This window comes from Pinus tabuliformis, chromosome 4_2 (assembly GCF_031772625.1).
Source record: "Pinus tabuliformis cultivar Carrire ecotype Pingquan chromosome 4_2, CPIR1, whole genome shotgun sequence".
NCBI lineage: Eukaryota > Viridiplantae > Streptophyta > Pinopsida > Pinales > Pinaceae > Pinus > Pinus tabuliformis.
Genome location: NC_142304.1, coordinates 881584913 through 881605670, shown reverse-complemented (window position 1 = coordinate 881605670; position 20758 = coordinate 881584913). Strand labels below are relative to the sequence as shown.

Genomic DNA, 20758 nt, shown 5'->3' with positions numbered 1-20758 from the left:
CATGTTATGTCCTTATAATACTAGTGATGCCCCATTACTATTGTAGTTGTATCCCTTATTAATATTGTTGTGCCCCTATTGTCCCCATATTGTTATTACTGTGCCCCATAGAATCCCTCTATTTGTGCCTTTATATTATTATTTTTAGGTCGGCTTAGTTATATTGTGACCCCTTAGACTCCTATATATAGGAAGGAGGTTTTGTCATTTGTATCATCCAAGAATTATTCATTTGTGTAATGTACAGGAGGTTTCCCCCTCGAAGAGGCTAAATTCTAAGGCGTTCAACTATCTTTTCTATCTTTTTGTGAGGTGGTTTCATAACATATCACATGACATGATCAGGCCCATGCACCGTTAGCTTAGGAGTAGGAGTAGTGTTTGCTTTACCTTGTTTGCATGCATGCGTGTTTGTTTGGTTGACCGGTTCCCTCTGGAACTAAGCAATCCTAATTTGCATGCATGGGATGCTTTTCCTGAAATAACAAAAAGAAACATGAAAAAAGCATCCCTAAATTTTAGGGATCTAGTTTTAGCAGTTGGAGGTTACATGCAAAGATCGTTTTAGAAACTTCCCTCCAAGTGTCGCTTTTTCCCATATTTGTGGCATGCACATCATAAGCCTCAAAATTATTTATTCGACGCTGCAAAGCTCATTCCTCACATCGATCTTGGAGCTCTGACATCCGACATCACATCTAGGAGTCTTCAACACATTCAACTCAGTTTTTTCTGGGTATGTCTACTTTTCATGTCATTTGCTACTTTTCTGTCACTTTTCGTATTTCTCTTTGTATGAATGTTGTTTTCTTGGTTTTGTTGAATGCCTTTTGTTGTTTTAATGTATATTAGCTTATAGAAGCACAGTTTCAATTTTTATTTGCATCTCATTGTTGGCGCATGCATGACACTATTTTTCACTGACAGTCGTCATTGTAGTGACTCATTTAACACACATGCATGCATTCCCATTTTTTGAATCCTGCATTCACTGTTTGCATGCATGATCATTCACTCTTTCTTACATTCAGTCATGACATGCATTCAAACCTTTTCATGTTTTCAGTTGCCCGTTGGCAGGTCTAGGTTGCCTTGGCCTGGACTTTGCCTTGCCTGAAAAAGAAATGCACATTTTTGGAAGTGAAGGCTTTTCCCTCCATCTATAAATTGTGCAAACCTGGCCAAAAATGACTTCCAAGCTTGCATTGTGCAATTTTGGAAGCCAGTGCCCTGCTGACCGAGAAAATTGCACAATGTAGTCTCTGGGCATGCATTCCCTTGCTAAATGAAACTGCGTATTGCACAGTTCCAACCCTCAGCAGGTAGGCTTGACTGTTTATTATGCAGTTCCAGTAGTCAGTCAGCCTCCTGACAGCCTAGACTGTTCTTTACACAGTTTTGGAAGCTAGTCTCCTAGGCTCCCAGTGAAAATTGTGCAATCTTTACTAACAGTCACCCAGGTATGTTGCATGTCAGTCCTCAAATTTGTTTTGGATTTCAAATGACATATTTCTTTCCATGAGTGTCGCTATGTCTCCAGGTATAGCAGGTGTTCTTCCATCTCTCAGTAGTACAGGTATAATGGATGCCAAGAGATCAGGGTCAAAGGACACTGTTAGAAGTGAAATTGGAGATGCAGTTGAACAAGTGTCTATGGGCTTGCCCACTTACGAAGACACCAAGTTGGTCATAGATAGAGATATCAAGATGAAATGGCAGGACATCAACGATACAATCTCAAGCACATTTGAGGAAGATCTGGAAGACCGCACGGTCTATGTCAACATCCACAAATCTGGCTTGTACTGAATTTCATGCAGGTATCCCGCATTTCCATGCGCAGACATGATACATTGGATTGTCTCACACACTTAACCTGAGATGATGATGTTGAGCAATGTTAGCGAGACAGAGCTTGCTACATTTAGGGCGAAGGACTATCAGAAGATGTATCACTTACCACATCTAGTGATCATAATGGAGAATCCCTTCAGCACACACAACAACACAAACTCCAGAGATATCTTGAAGAGTTGGGTGAAAGAACCAGCCAAGTTTAGGACAACACTCAGTCTGTTTTACATGACAAAGATACTGCGAAAGGTATATTAGTACTTGGTCATCTTTGCATGTTTTTTATACGACCAAGAGAGCACAGAGACCTTCCTGCAAAGCTGGGTGATTGCGTTGGACCAACTAGGAAACAAAGGAAGGCCATGTAATTGGTTTGACATGTTGGCTCTCAGGTTGAAGGAACAAGTAAAAGAAGCCCGACATCCGCCCAAAGGTCAACAAGCAGAGATATACATGTCATTTTATATTCTAGATGTAATATGTGCCTATCAGCAGTTCCCATGTTTGAAGTGGGCATGGACACCTTTGGAAACCTCTGTGCACACTTATTGCAGATTGTTCTCCAAATGTAGCTTCCACGAAGTCATCACACAATTTTCAGACCACTTTGTCACCCCGGTGTACAAATTGATATTTGAAAAGGATCCACCTTGCATGTCGTAGGAAGCAATTGAGTCATTAATTGACATAGCAGATTGGTATGCCTCACCCCTTGGCACCTTCATACATATGTACAACACAAAGAAGCCTCCACATGTTTTAACGAGTTTTCCATGGACAAGCTTGTCATGCAAGAAGTGTCGTATCACATCTCGACAGGGTCGTCAGGTAGACTACACAAGAAGAATAGCGTGCCTTGGCTCGCTCTTCCTTTGCGGATCAGGTTATACGAGATACAAAATCTCAAGCATGCTGATGCTGAGACGGAAGAGTTCAAAAGATTCACTTTCGGCACCATAAGTTTCAACCCATATGACCCGCATTGCTTTGTAAAGGACCACTGTGCGAGAGTGAAATTTCTGTGACTCCATGGGGCGTGTCATTGGCCTGAGGAAGACCCATGGAGATACTGTCACAACTTCTCCAGGCTCAATGAACTAGTCGGCATAGTTGTGGAATAATTAGTGAAGCAGCGTGAAGCAACATCTCTGAGAGCACCATCATCAGCAGCAGCAGAGTGTAACAAACCTACGAATGATAAAGGCAAGAGAAAGGTTGTCGACAATAGAGAGGTAGAACAAAGATGCAAGTTCAAAGCAGATCCATTCGTCATGAAAGTAGTTTTGGAGATTAAAGCTAAGAGGTGACGATGTGACAAGAGGAATGTGCAAAGGCAAAGAGATAAACAGAGGATGGAGGAAACTGAAAAGGAGTTGCAAGAGTTGAAGCAACAACTCCGGGAAGAACAGGAGCTACACAAAAGAGAGAAGGAAATGCAGCAGGGACAGACACAACAGGAGGCGCAACATGCATAGATTGATGAAACTGTGCCCATACAAGTTATAAACTCATCTGAGTAGCTGACACAGAGCAGACAGGGTGAGCAGTCGCAGGAGTAGGACTTAGCTCAAGAGATTAAATAGATGCTAGAGAAGATGGATACATATGTGGTGCAGCCAGAGCCCAAACAGGATATTGACCTCATGCCTCATAACCGAGAGGTCACCCCACCGGCTTCACCAGATCCGGAAGTAGAGAAAGTCCCAAGTGATCTAGGAGACATAGAGATCCTTGAAGACAATCCAGAAGCAGAGATGCATAACATATATTTCAACGAGTCGCAACACGGAGTTTTGTAGTCACGCATAGTGCCTAGTCCGAATGTTCACACATCTCCTGTGCAGTTTGAAGAACTAGTGATCATATATGAAATGCGCAAACATCCAACAACATTGGCCGATGCTACCAGAGCATATGCCGAGGCCACCAGCTCGAGTGTTTGATTCTTGATAGCAGAGAACAAGCGCATGACCAAGGAGTTACAAGGGGCCAAGAAGGGAGGAGAATAGGTTAGATCATCCACCAGAACAGAGTTTAAGAGAGCGATACTAGATGAAGTATCATCCCTCGAACAGTGATGCGAATATTGTATTCTAGATTTGGCACCGTGCATAAAGCAGTTGTCCATCTCAACGGTTGGGAGCAGCACTGTGCTAGGAGAGCACACATCTTGTCAAGTTTGCACATTGCTATTGACCGCATGCAGACATGGACAATGAGGTACAAAGGAGCCCCATTGCACTTTCCAAAGATGATGAAGCCCAAGGTGGTAGAGTTGAAGTCATGCATCCAGAGTCAGATCTGGAACTATGATGAACTCCTACAGCTCATCACCAATTTGCAGGCTTCACATGCTTGGGTGTTCAGAAGCATGGATGTCATTGTGCGCATGCACGCGATACCATATATAGGCACACTCACTGAGGCAAAGTCAAAGAAACAAGTCTGAACGGAGCTAGACATGTACTTTGACGAGTTGATGCATGTAGCCACCAATGCAGACTTGGAAATTACAGTAGACACTATGCATCAGTATGTTGATGGTCCGGCTGCACTCAAGACTATGATGCACATGTTATTAGACGAGTTGGACAAAGGTTCCAGATTAGTGTACCCAGATGCAACGAAGGCAACATTTTGCTTTCAGCAAGATGTCACCATTGAGCACGCGGACACCATCACGGACTACCAAGCTTGTCATCAGTTCGCCGCCATCGATCATAATGAAGATGTCAAAGAGTTGGTCTTGCCACAATTTTCTGAGTCTTAGTAGTGTCTTGCATGGCTTGCTCAAGCCTATTTTGTCTCACATGGGTACATGTGCAAATTGTAATGTAACATCTTGTAAAAGTGAAATACCAAGTGTTGATGGTCAAATGTAACAGTCATGTAGTAGTTGAAGAGTCATGACAGTAGGTGAAGAGTCACAAAGGGGAATGCCAAGGGTCACCCCACCCTTTGCTATTTATAGAACCTCATAACTCATTGTAAAGGCTTTTAGGATCCAAGCTTCCTATAGGTGTATCTTAGAGAAAGCTTGGAGTGTATTATAATGAGCCTTGGCTTCTCCACAGTGCAGAGCTAGTACATTTCTTTGGAGGAGTAGGCAGAAATGACTGTAACGTTCAATTGTTGGAACTAGTGGTTGGTCATTGTTGCATGCATGATTGGAACTTTTACTTTCTTAATATAATAAAGCCAAAACGTTTCATGCATATGTTATTATTGTATTTCAGTTATCTTGGTTACTCTAATGATATATGTAGTTGTTTGCTTGCGCATGTATGTATGGAATCTTTCTATATATGTATGTATGAATCTTGTTGAGATTTGATGTTGGTTTAACCATCACTTTGGATCTTTGGTTCACCTGCCTTCTAGCTTGTGATGTATCTTTACTCGTGGGCTCCCTTCCAAGCCACATGTTTCCACAGGTTTCCAAGGGGCACACTTATTCCACTTTCCTTCTGTTAGAACCCTTCATGCACCTTCCTTGGCTTTCTGTGCTGGTCAGAGCCTTGCTACCAACAAGGACATCCTGCTTGCCTCTACCCGCAACCGTGGTCAAGGCGATACCATACGACCCACTGCTAGGACTCCTACACCAAACGATCTGAGGTTTAGTTGGGACTTCTTATCGGGGAGTTCCCCGACATGTTGGTGGGTCCAACACTATCAACACTCTGGTATGGTCAAATGGGGGCATTTTTTATAATAATGGGGTTCCCGATCACCCCAACATTGTAAGGGGGGTTTTTGTGATTGGTCGGGTTCAGGCTTGCTTGATACTTCTGCTTGTTTGGGCTCGTTTTGTAATCTGATTTTCTGTTGATATTTCCCAGAATATCTATTTTCCTGACCTTTGTATGCACCTTTAAAATTAGAAGTCTTTATATTTTTGGTATTTTGAAAATTTTTATGCCCCTTCTTATTTGGCCAATTCTTACTACCTTTTCCTTTTTGCCTCATTTGCTGCTAACAAATATGGGCATTTCGAATTGTCTCATCCATTATTCTGGGGTTATCAGATTCTAACGTCTCTTTCATAAATGCAGGAAAACTACTAAGAAAGCGTGGACATTTAGCTTTTTCCTCGTGTATATACAAAATGTATCATAACAAGGATGTAAACTTGGACACAAATTCATCCATATTAATCTGTCCCAGCTTCAAGTCATGAAACTCTTTTGACTTTTCATCATAAAACCGTTCTGTCGGATATTTGTTTTTAAAATGCTTTTGGAAATTGTCCCAAGTCACTTTCTTCTCTTCAATTCCTTGCATTGTCTTTATTTCTTCCCACCATAAGGTAGTATTTCCTTGAAGCTGATAAAAGGCCAACTTAGCCTTAAGGTTATTGTCATACTCATATATTTGAAAGTATTTTTCATATTGATAATCTAAGCTTCAACAACTTCCTCCGCCTTTCCATCAAATCTCAGGGGTTTGATCTTTTGAAACTCCCCCTGAAATTTAGTTTTCTGTTTTTTTTTTTTGTTTCCTTTGGTTAGAGACATTGCCAAATTCCTTCTCGTTTTCATCCCAATCTCCTTCGACTCTTTGTGTATGACTTCTTTTTGACATGTTATCGTTTCTCTATTTAGGTTCATAATTCCTGGTTCCATTATCATGGCTAGGTATAGCATTCTTATGATTCTTCCTTTCTAAGAGACTCTTCATAATTCATTCTTGGTCTCACATCAACCTTTCATTATCAGTTCTCAAATGATCCATTTCATACTTTAGACGTTGAAAAGTTTCCAACATCATAGTTGTTAGGTTTTTGTGTTCTTCACCCAATTGTACCCACATTTCAGGGTTCACCTCAGTGAATGGTATAGGACTTGATCCCACGATTGGCCTCATTGGGGGTAAACTTCCAGCTCTCCTCCTCATCTCATTTCTCCCCTATGTGCATATTAACACACTTTTTTATTACTCCAGTTTCCCAAATAGGCCACAATGTTGAAACCGTGGCTCTATTACCACTTGTAACATCCATTAGTTGGATAACAACACTTAAATCATTATGAAAATACATGGGGTCACGACCTATGCGCTACGTCTTGGAATTATTACCTTAGTTTATGGTTTTCAATTATATAAAATATACATATGCTGAAATTAAGAATTCAATTTTCTATATTGAAGGATGATTTGATGTATCATTAATTTGATATATGACTCCATCATGTCAAGCGTTGTGTCATTAGGGAAAGATCTAGGTTTCAGGTTTATACGACCTTTTGAATTTTCTCGAACACCAATGATCACACATATGGAGAAAGTCCTGATGTTGATCTGGTAGGGTTTCAATCTAACGACTCTACTGCCTCTCAGATGATTAAGGAGAAACTACTTGGTTTTATCCCTTGCTCGGATCATTTGCATGTCACGACTTGTCGAGAGGCCTCTGCAACAAACCCTATTTCGAGCACATTTTCTTCAAGCCTTGCTATTAGGTGAGTTACAATGAATCTTCTCGTTGTATTTCATTTGTTCCTTCAGGGTTTTCTTGTGGAATTGAGTTTCCCCTTTTTGTTTTAGATTTGTAGGTTTAGCGATGATGAAGATGGGTAAGGTTCCTTAGGCCCTTAGGTCACATGATTCCACTTTTATTTCCAGGTAAAAATCCCTCTTGTCTTACAATTTCACTATGCTTTAAAGAACAATTAGGGTTACATGGATTTGTTTCCTAACAATTCTTCCTAGTTTCCCTTTTAGAGTGCAATTTTCCAGCTTGGCGTCGGGTTATCATCATGTATTAACTGGAGGATTTTACTTTTGTGCCTTAGTTTTTATTTTATGGTACTCACCTTTAGAGTGTTTAATTTTATCTTTCTCTCGATCCAGGGTTATACACAGGTAGAATATTCGCTCCGCTTCCTGTTGGGTTACCGAATCTTTTCTTTGAGGTGGGAGAATTGGTCACCTCAACATTTCAACCTTACACATGGATTTATTTCTCAGGTGCACAAATTTTTCCTCTATCCTCATCAAGGACTTTCTTCTGGACTTATAGTGACTATGACACCAGTTTCTTTTTAATAGTTTTGTTACCTCTGTCCCTAATATCCCATAGGGTTTTACGACACGGCCCCTTAGAATTACAAGGGTTTTTTTGTTAAAACTTGTTCATATTGTTAATTATTTGTAAATAATGGAACTTCTTTGGATACTCTTCTTAGGGTTAACAATTCTGAGTTAATGTACACTTTATATATGTGTGTGTGTGTGTGTTTGTGTGTCTGTGTGTGTGTGTGGGTTACACAGAAAGAACATCTTAGGTGTTAGGTCGGAATGGTCGTTATTATATCTATATATATAATAACGACCATTCCGACCTAACACCTAAGATGTTCTTTCTGTGTAACCCCAATAAGATTACTTCATAAGCAACAAGACCCCAAGGTCCAACCCAAAACTCATAGACTTATATGAGTCTTGACGCTTCCACTAGCTCTCTGTCCGGCTCAAGAACACCTAATATGCAATGTCCTGCCTCATGCTCACAATGTCCTGTACAAGTTTCAATTCCTTCTCCCTTCCGTCGACTCTTTTCTTTTTGACATAATCTTTTATCTCATAAAAAGAGGTAACTAACTTCTAACTATCTAGTAATTTTTTTATTATCTAAAATTCTTTCCAATAAATTCCAAAATTCCCTTAATTTTCTTTTTCTAAGATAAAAATAAATATAAAACTTTAATCATCAAAATTTCAATTTCAATTAGGCTTTTCGCTAAGCTTAAACATTGAAAAGGAAATAAAAAGAACTCAACATGTATTTACAATCAATGAGAGTATTACAATCTATTTCTTATTATATATAATTAAAAGTATTTTAAAGTTTTGATTAATAGCTTAAAAATACTTTTTCTTAAACTGTTTTGAATATATTTATAATAAATTTTATAAATTCATTTAAACAACCTTATTATAATTTCCATTCAAATTACATTTTGACCTACGCAACGAGAAAATACCATGAACTTAATTTTTTCACAGCCCGGTTAAAGTGACACCATTTCACGTTTTATTCCACGGACTCTGTAATTCGATGTAAAATCTCCGCATTGGTAGTTTTCGCGGAGTCTCTTATAAAAACCATTTATTATCTTCTTTGTCCCCGTTTTCTCTTTATTTTTTAGGCGCGGGCTAAATATTTAGTAATAATTTTTTATTTTAATAATAAGACTAATAAAAAAATTTATTTTATTTTTATTTTATTAATATTAATATTAATATTAATGATAAAATAATGTTTAGAATTGTGATTTGAATCTTTGCATGGATAGGAGAGAGAGCCATGGCATTAAATGATGGAGGTAGTATCTAAATTAAATGATGTGACAGATTTGTCTTATAATTGAGTTTAGTATGAAAGAAATTATGGGAGGATAATTTGATTTGAATGTTGTTTTCAATTTTCAAAATAGCATAATTATGATGGATTTTGATGGCAAAATGGTGGAATTATCACTCACTTAGAATGGTGAAGGAAGTCTTGGGAGGATGGTTTAAATTGGTTTATTATTTGGTGGAAGTTGTGACATGGAAGATATTTTGTGAGTTATTTAATTTTTTTGTGGTTTACTTAGGGCTTACTCTTTACTTTTTAAGGTGCTTTAATTGGATCCTCTTTTCCTGGGGTCTTAGTGGTCATAGCGTTTTGGGTGGCTAATTCAAAGCATTTTCTCATGAAGTATGTCCCTATTTTCAGGTTTAATGGCTTAATTCGGGTATGTGGGTTAAAAGTGGAGATTTTGGATTTAGTATCTTTGGTTCCAAGCTTGGACTTCAAGAGATTCAAAGGTTTGGTTTCACTTAATTTGATTGATTATTGGATTTTACTTATCAAGTTTTTCCTCTATTCCAAGTCTTAAATTTTTCTTTGTAGTTTGTTGGCTCTCATTCCAATCTCTTGGTCACTTGAGAGCGTCTCCTATTCCTCCATTTCCAATTGAATTATCGTACCTTTTTTGTTTTGGCTCAAAGTCTTTTTCTTCGAGAACTTGATTTTCCCTTTTATTTCTTGTATCGCTCCCTCATCCTTCCTTTAGGTTGATCCTATTTGTTATGGTTCTTGTCTTATCTGCTCTCTCTCCCCTCATTCTATAGCTTAGTGCGGAATATTTGTGGGATGAAAGTGAGGGAGAAACAACAGAGCTCCCCCCTCTATGAGTTTGGATTCCCATCCTCTATCTTCTTAGCAACCCTGAGCTTAGATGGTGGCTCGATGAGCTGTGGCTCATTATTCAGAAGTGATTCCAGATCACTAAGGTTGAAGAGGAAGGATGTCATGACCATTGATTTATCCATGACCACCATGTTGAAAGGGAAACCAGGCAATTAATCCTGGAAATTACTACTTCAACTTGGTGTTACCAAACCTACTCTATGGAGGCAATCAACCTTTATTAGCATATGAAAAACCTTATGGGAAGAGTTCTTATTTAACCGTGAAACAATCTTCAAAAGAACACTCATCTATAGGTCGAGGTTTTCCTAAGTGGTTTGTGAAAGACAAACATATTTTTTTTCTTGAAAATTAATATAAAGTGTCTAACCTTACCCAAAACAATAATGAAAATAATTGAGCTAAGAGGGTTCATGGTAGAGATGTTGTCTTAAACATGTAATTACTTGTTAAAAAAATAAAATAGAAACATAAAAAACATGTAATGTGTTGTTAAACATTAAAAAAAAACATAAAATTCTCAAATCAAGTATGGTAGAGATATTGTAATGTCCTATTTAACATTTCAACTAGATTTAAATACACTAAAAATATAATTATAATTATAATTAATAATTAATTCAACCTATATCCATCTTAACTCCAAATCTACCAAACATCTAAAGTGATCAAATCCGTTGAAATTTTATCCCTACTAGAATTTAGTAAATCTAGACTTAGAACATTAAACTTTTGAAAATTATATTATTTTAAAATAAAATTATTTTAATAAAATATTAATATTTTCTATTTCTTCATAAAAATAATTAAATTAATATTATATTATATTTTAGAAAAATTAAAATCAAATACATTTAAAAAAAATTATAAAATAAATATTTACTAATTTCATCTCAAACAACTTATAACTTTGATATATATATATATATATATATATATATATATATATATATATATATTTAATTTTTAATTCAATTATTTTTATTAATTTTTTTAATATATAATTTTAATAATATTATTATTAAAATCATTTTCTTCAATTTAATATAAATTCCAAATTACTATATATAAAATCATTTATCATCACATATATGAACAATGATAAAATTTCAATCTAATAAATTTTGGTTTTTTAATTAAAATTTGATGATATAATTGTGGTGATATTATAATTTTTTATTAGCTAAAAGATATATTTAAATGAAAAGATATAATATAAATATTGATTATTGTTTATATAAGAGAAATGAGAGGTTTTTAAAAGTGTTGTTTAAATGCATGTTATATTTTGGAGTTTTTGGTAGGAGTGTACCAATTAGTTTTCAGTGAAATTTTAATTTTGTTGTTTAAAAGGAGTTTTTGATTATATATATATATATTCAATACCTTGAAATTTTTTGATCATTTGAATTGTGGAGAATTCACAATTCCAATTTATGATTCCAAGAAATCTCCACCAAATTTTAGACAAATTATAGTAGAAATTATGCAAAAATTCTCCCAAACATAGAAAATTTAAAATATACAAATTATAAAAAGTAATTTTTTTAATATAATATAAACAATGATTATTGTTTACATAGGCGAAATTAGATATTTTTACAAGTGTTGTCTAAACACATATTATATTTTGAAGTTTTTGGTGGAAATCTAGCATATTTTTTTTTCACTCAAATCTTAATTTTTGTCGTTATATATATATATATATATATATATATATATATATATATATATATATATATATTCAGTCATCTCAAGAATTTTGAGCATTTGAATTGTGGATAATTTAGAACTCAAACTTACTATCATAAAAAAACTGTCCAAAACATAAAACACATCAAATAGAACTTTCTAAAATATGCATTAATAAATAACTTGCGAAGTATAATGAAGTATGATGAGGAACATCTTGTGAAGTTTGATGAGGAAACAACACTGGCTTTTTGCGGATCTTTGTTAGGAGGTGGGCAATGACAACAAGACAAAGGTTGGCTTAGATCTCATAAAAGGTCTTCTGGGCTCCTCTACTCCAACATCTGCACGGTAGAGGTATGTTCCTTTTCTCTCATATTGTTCAAATAGGGTTTCATCTCTACATATTCAATCTTGGTTTCAGGCAGAAGACATTGAACTTTCGTGGTTTTTGGCTACAGAATGGGATCTATACATTAGACAGGTTGAGACTGCTGGGATTTATCTCACTGAAGAGTCAGACAGGGTGACTGGGGTCAATAATACTCACTAGAGCCAAATTGCAATCTGTGATATTTATAAACAAATCACCAATTCGCCGGAGGAGCGATGACGAGGGTTTACGCGAAGGTGTACGCGACCGAGCTCTGCGATGGCGCTGGCTCAGGCAACAATGGAGGAAGCGGAAGGGTCAATCTCAGTCCCGGCAAAAGGAATGGAGGAGCTATGAAATTTTTTGCAAGACAGAACTCAGATCTGCAGCTTTGTGACGCAGATCAAGCAAACCAATGGTCCAAGCAACCGCCGTCGAGCTCTGTCCAGGCACCAGTGCCAATGATCCGAGGATCGGTTCATAGATCCAGCGTAATGCACTCCCCTACAGTCGGATTGACAGATCGACCTCTGCTATGGTCTGATCTGGAAGTCCTTTTTCGGGGAGAGCGAGATCTTGGAGCGGCGGTCAGTGCAGTCTATGGGATCGAGGCCGCTGCCCTGGAAATGGAACTCCGAATCCAAAAACGAGCCAACATTTGGAGGGATCTGCGTAATAGGAGGCCAGATCTGGGAATACAGCTTGATCCCAGGCGGCAGAACGATGACATCAACCCTAGATCGGGCAGAGTTTCTGCAGATCTAGTCATGCATAAGGGAAAACGAACCAAAACGGAGCCAGATCTGAAACTACGCCATCAGCCAGAGCAGGTAACAAATACTTGTTTTCAGATTCTGATTAAACCCCCTCAGGGGAAAACTTGTTTAGTATGGGTTCATGCAGAAGACACCTCCATGCATCTGAAAAATCAAATAAGGGCAGAAATGGGATACCCAGTTCAGGCCCAGCACCTGGTCAGTGGAAGGTGGTCCCTTCAAGACTGCAGATCGTTGGAAAGTTACGAGATTGGGCCAGGTTCAACCATTACCTTAAATCTCAGATTAAGAGGGGGGGCTCTGCCTCAGGGACAAACAAACCCCACAGGGGGGAACAAGGGAAAAAAAACTGCAGCCCAACATCAACCAAAGGGATCCTACAAAAACATCTTACAGGGCAGCAGGAATTCAGGGCTCGCTCCAGATCAAGGCGGACACATGCCCAAGCCATACATAGTGGATCAGTCAGAGCAAACCCCAGCGTTAAACTTAGATTCTTCAGGGCTTGATGATTTCGTCAAGTCCTATGAAACGCAAGCTCTAATTTGCCGTTTCAACAGTTTCTGGCCCAAACCTATGGATCTTTTCCATTGGATCTTCACCAGCTGGACCATGGAATGTGATATTCATTTATGCTCAAAGGGTTTCTTCATAGTAAGATTTACATCCAAGGAAGTCAGAGATACAGTCATCAGTGCCGGGCCATGGTTTTGGGGAACGTCGGGGCTGTTTGTGACCCCATGGTTCCCTGATTTCGACCCAAATAAAATGACTGTAACTAAAATGCCAGTCTGGGTTAGACTTCACAATCTCCCTTTGCACTTTTGGGATGAACGAGTGCTGGAGGGCATTGGGAACAACATAGGGAAATACATCAAAACAGATCTGGAAAGGATCGATGAAAGGATCTACACCTACGCACGTATCTGTGTGGAAGTAGATTTAAGTAAAGGGCTGCCGGAAAATATAAGTTTGATTTACAAACAACAGAACTGGTTGCAGGTTTTAGATTATGAAAACACCGCTTTCAGATGTAGGATCTGTAGGCAGACAGGACACTTACAAAGCTCATGTCCAGAAGCCAAGAATAAAAAGAAGCAGCAAGGGAAGCAGAGAAAAGGATGGCACTTTCCTCACCCAGATTCAGAGGACGAAGAATCGGAAGCAGCTGAGGAAGAACTCCCAGCAGAGAAAACTGAGGTAGCACAAGAAATGGAGAATCAGAAAAGAACTTCATCAGACAACAAGGCAGTGGAGACACGCATGGATCCTAGTACAGGAGGCATCAAACGGCACCACCACTCAGACACTTCAGATTCAGACAAAGAACCTGGTCCACAGAATACAGAGACACAGTTAGTTATTGCTTCGATCGAGCCCTCTCAAGGAGAGTGGCGTAAGGTCGAAAAGAAAAAGGGGAGAAAAACCTGATGCGTGAGTCCTACTCACTGCCGGTTTTCAGTTTTTCTGCCCCTCTCTTTCTCATTCCTCTCTTCTCTTTTTTTATTCTTTGTGCACGTTAGTTCACTAACGTTGCGTGGGGTGCGAAAGCACTCGGGCCCTTGTGGCTGCATACGGAATGCTTCATTGCATCTGCTAGTGTAACTTTTCATTATCTTTTTAATAAAAAGTTACCGTTTTTTTTTCCTTGGAAAAAAAAAATAAACAAATCACCAATTCACTTTCAACTATTGAGGCACCTAACTAGTTGCATAAGATATGGAAGTGGGAGTTTCCATTAAAACTAAAATGCTTTGGATCGTTGGCACTACATGAAAAAATGCTCACCTGGAGTAATCTCTCTCTTAGAGGCTACTATGGTCTAGACATCTGCCCATTTTGTATGCTTAATTCAAAGGATGTTTCTAATCTCCTTATCAACTGTCCTATCATTGCAGAAATCTGGCATTCTGTACTTAATATATTTTAGATTGATGGGCATTGGACACATCTCAACTTGGAGGCTTGTTTCAAATTATGGTTTACTACTCAACATGAGTTATGTTCCTTACCTTTTTACATCATCTCGGGGCATATGGAGGTGCAGGAACAACACGATCTTTGAACATAAGAAGGTGGACATTAGACAATCTGTATTGGCGATGGCGACATATTTTTCTGAGATAGGTCACATGAAGCATGTTTACAAACCAAGACAGATTATTACACAGGATGTTTGGCAAAAGTTTCCGATTGGTTTCTTTGATGGTGCATGCAACAATACTCATTATGGATGTGGAGCCCTCATTGTTAGGGAACCTGGACATTTTTTTCATTTTTGGTAAGAAGGTGGCACGGGTACCAATAATTAGACATAAATCATTGCACTTTGGGGTCTCCTATACTTGGCTCAATGGATTTACATCAAAGACATACATGTATTTGGGAATTCAAGATTACATTGATTGTATAAAAAGACTCAATTGTTTTCAGCCTCCCCTAATATCATACTAGATGAAGCACATTCATTCCTTAGAGTGCTCTTTTCATCATATCTCTTATGCACACATTTTCTGAGAGCAAAATAACACTACATATATGCTTTCAAAAAGAGGTATAACTGGAACAACTAGAATCATCTACTATGCCTTATGCATTCAAGACCATAGGGCTGACTCTAAGAGTTTTCATATTTCCTCATTTCTCTAATTTTAGATTTTGACATGATATAGATAATATGCTTTTTTGAAGAAGTGTTTATGACTATAATTAGGATATTTCTTTTGAAAAGATCTAATTAACATAATGTAAGTGGTAGTTTTTTTAGTTTTTAGTTCCAACTTGCCACTAATAGTGATAAAATATCTATTCATATGAAAAAATAAAAAAAATCAGAAAAAAACTAAAATCCATGTATATGTACTCTCTCTTTTATATATATATATATAAAAGATAGCGTATTTTTTCTCCTGAAAACACAAATAACTCAGGTCTTTACTTGTAATTATTTGTCTTCATACTGTAATAATGGTCTTAGAAACTTACCGGTCATGGTCGCGTCACGCTCCGCCGAAAGAGGAATAGTCGGAGATGGACTTTGAAAAGCGAGAAATAATCGGAGATGGACTTTGAAAGCGAGAAATACTCGGAAAAATTTGACGAGTGACGATTTGCCAGAACCTGTGAAGGTGTTTTGCAATTCAAAAACCCTGCGAAGAACAGCACGAAAACGAAATTCCAAAACCTGCGATGGACGGTATTTCTGTTGAAAAATCGCTTCATATTATTGACTTGTGCTTTTCTTAGCCCCCGACGGCTTTGTTGTTTTATGCCCACCACATCTATCTATATATACGCGTATCTGGACATTGATTTCGGGTATCTCCGGTGAACTCACGTTTACTGTTCTCAGGTGGTTCTCTTTCGACTGCAGGTCAGCATCTCCTTCTCGTTTTGTTCTTACCACGCCTCTTCTCCCATTCATTTCTGCTTTTTTACAGAAACTATTGGTTAGGTTTACACCATCTTGGTTTTTCCCTGTGTTAATTTCATGATTTTAGATTGTAGTTGTTGGACCTCTTTGCTGTTGCAGTGACAATATTGTAGCTGATTATCCATTAGAAGATGAGACTGCCAAAACTTGCCTTGCACTTGTCTGTTTTCCTCCTTGCCTTGTTTCTAGACCCATCATCTGCTTTCCCCAATTCTTCATTCCATGGAGATGCTGCAGTGCTTATTTCAATGAAAGCACAAATAATTGATCCTCATCATGCATTAGACAGCTGGAGACCCTCCAATTACACCACTCATTGTTCATGGAGTGGCGTCCAATGTGACCGTATGGGTCAAGTGGTGAATCTAACTCTCTCTTCCATGGGTATTTCAGGCCCATTCCCCACTCAGGTCACAAATCTGCCAGCCCTCCTTTCACTAGACGTCTCCGGAAACATTTTCAATGGAAGCCTCCCCTCCAACCTAACGAAATTGAGGAACTTAGAGGTCCTCGACGTCTCTGTCAACAATTTCTCCGGGCCATTGCTACTGGACTTGAGCTATCTCGTTAAGCTCAGGTATCTTGATCTCGGAGATAATTACTTTTCGGGCAGCATACCTGGTGAGTATGGGAAACTGAAAAATGTAGAATATCTTGGATTGGATGGAAATAATCTAGGTGGTAGATTGCCAGTAGAGCTTGGAAAACTGGCAAATTTGAAAGAGCTTTATTTGGGATTCAATGCATTTGATGGTCAGATTCCTCCCGAGATTGGGAATTTGAGCAAGCAGCTTGTACATCTCGATATGTCCCATTGTGGTGATCTTAGCGGTGCAATTCCCTCTCAGCTTGGTGGTCTGAAAAATCTGGAAACGATGTATTTGATCTCCAGTGGCCTCACTGGTCCTATTCCTCCTCAGCTGGGGCATCTTTCGAGATTAAAAGTCATGGATCTAACCTATAATAATCTCTCTGGTGGAATACCCGTGGAATTCTCGGAGCTAAAAGAGTTGAGAACGCTGTCTCTGTCCGTGAACAGACTAGATGGCGGGATTCCATCTTTCGTTGGAGACTTGCCAAATTTGGAGAATTTGTGTCTTTTGAAAAACAATTTCACAGGTTCCCTCCCTCAGCAACTCGGCATTAGTGGAAAGCTACTGGAAGTGAATGTTTCTTGCAACAAACTAACTGGTCCCATCCCTCCAAATCTCTGCAAGGGTGGAAGGCTCGCGAAGTTAATTATAGAAAACAATTTATTCTCCGGCCCGATTCCTGAGTCTCTGGGCGCATGCAAATCCCTGAAGACAATCCTCATGGGGCAAAATTATTTGACTGGTTCAATTCCTGCTGGCTTGCTATACTTACCCATGCTGTTTTCAATCCAATTGCAGAACAATTATCTGAATGGGAGTATACCTGAGAAAAAAATTAATGTATCCTCCAGGCTATGGTGGCTGAGTATTTCCAATAATCGTCTTAGTGGCTTTCTTCCTTCGTCCATTGGTAAGTTATTTGATTTGGGATTTCTTCTAATCGATGGAAATCAATTAACAGGTAATGTTCCGCCAGAGATTGGGCAATTGGAGAAGATTGAACATATCGATATCAGCAAAAATAGGCTTTCTGGCATGATTCCTAAGGAGATTAGTAAGTTATCAGATTTGCGGCAGCTTCTCGTAAATGGAAATAAATTAACAGGCAATGTGCCGCAGGAGATTGGTCGATTGGGGAAGATCGAGAAGATTGATTTCAGCAAAAATTGGCTTTCTGGTATGATTCCTGGGGAGATTAGCAACTGTACTTTTCTCCATCACATTGATCTTAGCCAGAACAAATTCAACGGTCCCATCCCATTGGTAATCACCACAATGAATCTGTACTATCTGAACCTATCCAGAAATCGCTTGAACGGAAGCATTCCCAAAGAATTGCAGAACATGCGTAGTTTGACCTATGTGGATTTTTCTTATAACAATTTTTCCGGCCATGTTCTCGAGGGCAGCCTGTTTTCACATTTCAATAAAAGCTTGTTTGCAGGGAACCCCTACTTATGCGGATCGCAATTGGGCCGTTGTGGGTTAGCACACCTCGAGGTTGGACTTTTTTCAGGTCTCTCAGCTATGGTATTTTTACTCTTCTGCTCTCTAGTGTTAATTTTTTGGGCAGTCAAATCCAAGGCAACAGCCATCAAGAAAGAAAACGACGCCAGGTCCTGGAGTATGACCGCCTTCCACGATCTCAACTTTGGGAGTGGTGATGTGTTGGAATGCATCAAAGAAGAGAACATCATCGGCAAAGGAGGAGCCGGAGTTGTGTATAGAGGTATCTTGCCCGATGGCCAACAAATTGCGGTGAAGAAATTAATGGGTACTACAGCCTCTTCAAATGATCGTGGTTTCTCTGCAGAGATCAAGACACTGGGAAAAATCCGCCATCGACACATAGTCAGATTGTTGGCCATTATCTCCAACCACGACACTAATCTTCTGGTGTATGAATACATGACTAATGGAAGCCTGGGGGAGCTGCTTCATGGAAACAATGGCGGACATCTCTATTGGCAAACTAGATACAAAATCGCACTGGAAGCTGCTAAGGGTTTGTGCCATCTTCACCATGATTGCAGTCCGCCTATTCTTCATCGCGACGTGAAATCCAACAATATTCTTCTTGACTCGAACTTTGAAGCCCATGTTGCAGATTTCGGACTCGCCAAGATCTTGTGTCATTCGGCTGCCTCAGATTGCATGTCTTCAGTGGCAGGTACCTTTGGCTACATAGCTCCAGGTAAATTGCTGTTTCATTTTCTGTGTTCATCTGCATTCGTCAATAGCCAATTTTAGTAGAGGGTCGTCTGAAGTTTTTACTGTGCATAGCAGTTCATGCAACTTTCAATCTCATTTAATACTCAACGAAACTTTAATCATTGAATTTACACAGAGTACGGGTACACACTGAACGTGGACCAAAAAAGCGATGTGTACAGCTTCGGAGTCGTTCTGCTTGAGCTGCTTAGTGGCAAGAAATCAGTGGATGAAAGGGAATATGAAGAGGGCATGAACATCACAGGGTGGGTGAAGAAGACAACCAATTGGAAAAGAGAAGAAGTTATGAAGATCATAGATCCCAGGCTCCACAGCGTTCCCAAGGAGGAGGCGATGCATATGTTGTTGGTGGCTCTACTCTGCGTACAGGAGCACCCTGCACACAGACCCAGCATGCGGGAGATAGTGTATATGCTCACATACTTTAAACCAGGCGAGAAGTTTGACGTTCCGGTATGAGGAGGGAAAGAAATGCAAGACGTCATTGTCCATCTCACCCAGCAAATCAAAGGTCGGCATCCTCCCTCTGTCGAAGCGAATAATAAAACCACCCTTGTCGAAGCGAATAATAAAAACCACCTGTGACAGTTTGTTACTGGTAATTGCACCACATGTTATGTTGTAATAGGAAAGCAGTAGCTTACGAAATAATAACGCCGTAGTCTTTAACGCGACTTTTTGAAAGCCTTTCCGGCGATTTTTTCCGGTGAAAATCCGGCAGTAATTTATTGAAATCGAAGTTTGATAACTAGTTTCTGCACAATGAAAGCGTCCCAGGGGTTTTTCAGGGTGCTGAATCCGAATATGCAGTTAAAAAACCATTTTAACTGCAACAAATCATGATTTCATCTCAATTTCTTCCGCCGGATTCCGTCACCGGAATCTCAAAAAGTCGCATTATAGACAACTCCAATAATAACAACTAGAAAGGATGTAAATCTTGGAGGCTTGTACCCCACATCCAAAACTATGATAAAAGAATTTTCTAAGATTTACACATATTGCTCAAGCTTCAATACAAATTGATTAAAAAAAAATAATATAATAAACTTGTTATCCAACATAAATATAAATAATTATAAAATACAATTAATTATTTTATATAATTTATTTATTAATCTAAAAACCTTATTCCAAAATAAACCACAACTATTTAACTAATTATCAACTTAATTATTTTAAATTTTATATTAAAAAATACAGGAACATGTTTTTGTTAAAAACAAATCTAAATAATAACATGATCTTACCTTATTATCTCATATTGCTTCACCTATCATCAGGGTTGGAATTTCAAAACAAAGTCATCCTGGCTCGTTTCTTAATATCAAGTAAAGATCTTGACGGCTTTCTAAAATTTCAAATTGTATTTGACAACTTTGTAAAAGTTTCATGTTCCGGTACGAGGAGGGAAAGAAATGTAAGACGTCATTGTCCATCTCACCTGGCAAATCAAAGGTCGGCATCCTCCCTCTGTCAAAGTGAATAATAAAATCCATCCTTGTCGAAGCGAATAATAAAAACCACCTATGACATGCTCGTTGCACTTTGTGTTATTTGTTTGTTACTAGTAATTGCAACACATGTTGCAATGGGAATGTTGTT

The 20758-nt window shown here is 38.5% G+C and overlaps 1 protein-coding gene across 1 annotated transcript; it reads left to right on the top strand.

Annotated features, from left to right (window-relative positions):
- The first annotated feature begins 16459 nt into the window (after positions 1-16459).
- LOC149172509 (uncharacterized) lies at positions 16460-19612 on the top strand. The gene is made up of 3 exons (XM_089426346.1): positions 16460-17835; positions 17977-19115; positions 19269-19612. The coding sequence occupies exons 1-3, from the start codon at positions 16460-16462 to the stop codon at positions 19610-19612; spliced, it is 2859 nt and encodes a 952-aa protein (XP_089282472.1).
- The last annotated feature ends 1146 nt before the right edge of the window (positions 19613-20758 follow it).

Bases quoted from the DNA above. Each gene is read 5' to 3' on its own strand.
- LOC149172509 (XM_089426346.1), top strand. From the start codon at position 16,460: ATGAGACTGCCAAAACTTGCCTTGCACTTGTCTGTTTTCCTCCTTGCC. The intron at 17,836-17,976 runs GTTATTTGATTT...TAAGGAGATTAG, and splicing joins CTTCCTTCGTCCATTGGTAA to TAAGTTATCAGATTTGCGGC. The intron at 19,116-19,268 runs GTAAATTGCTGT...GAATTTACACAG, and splicing joins CTTTGGCTACATAGCTCCAG to AGTACGGGTACACACTGAAC.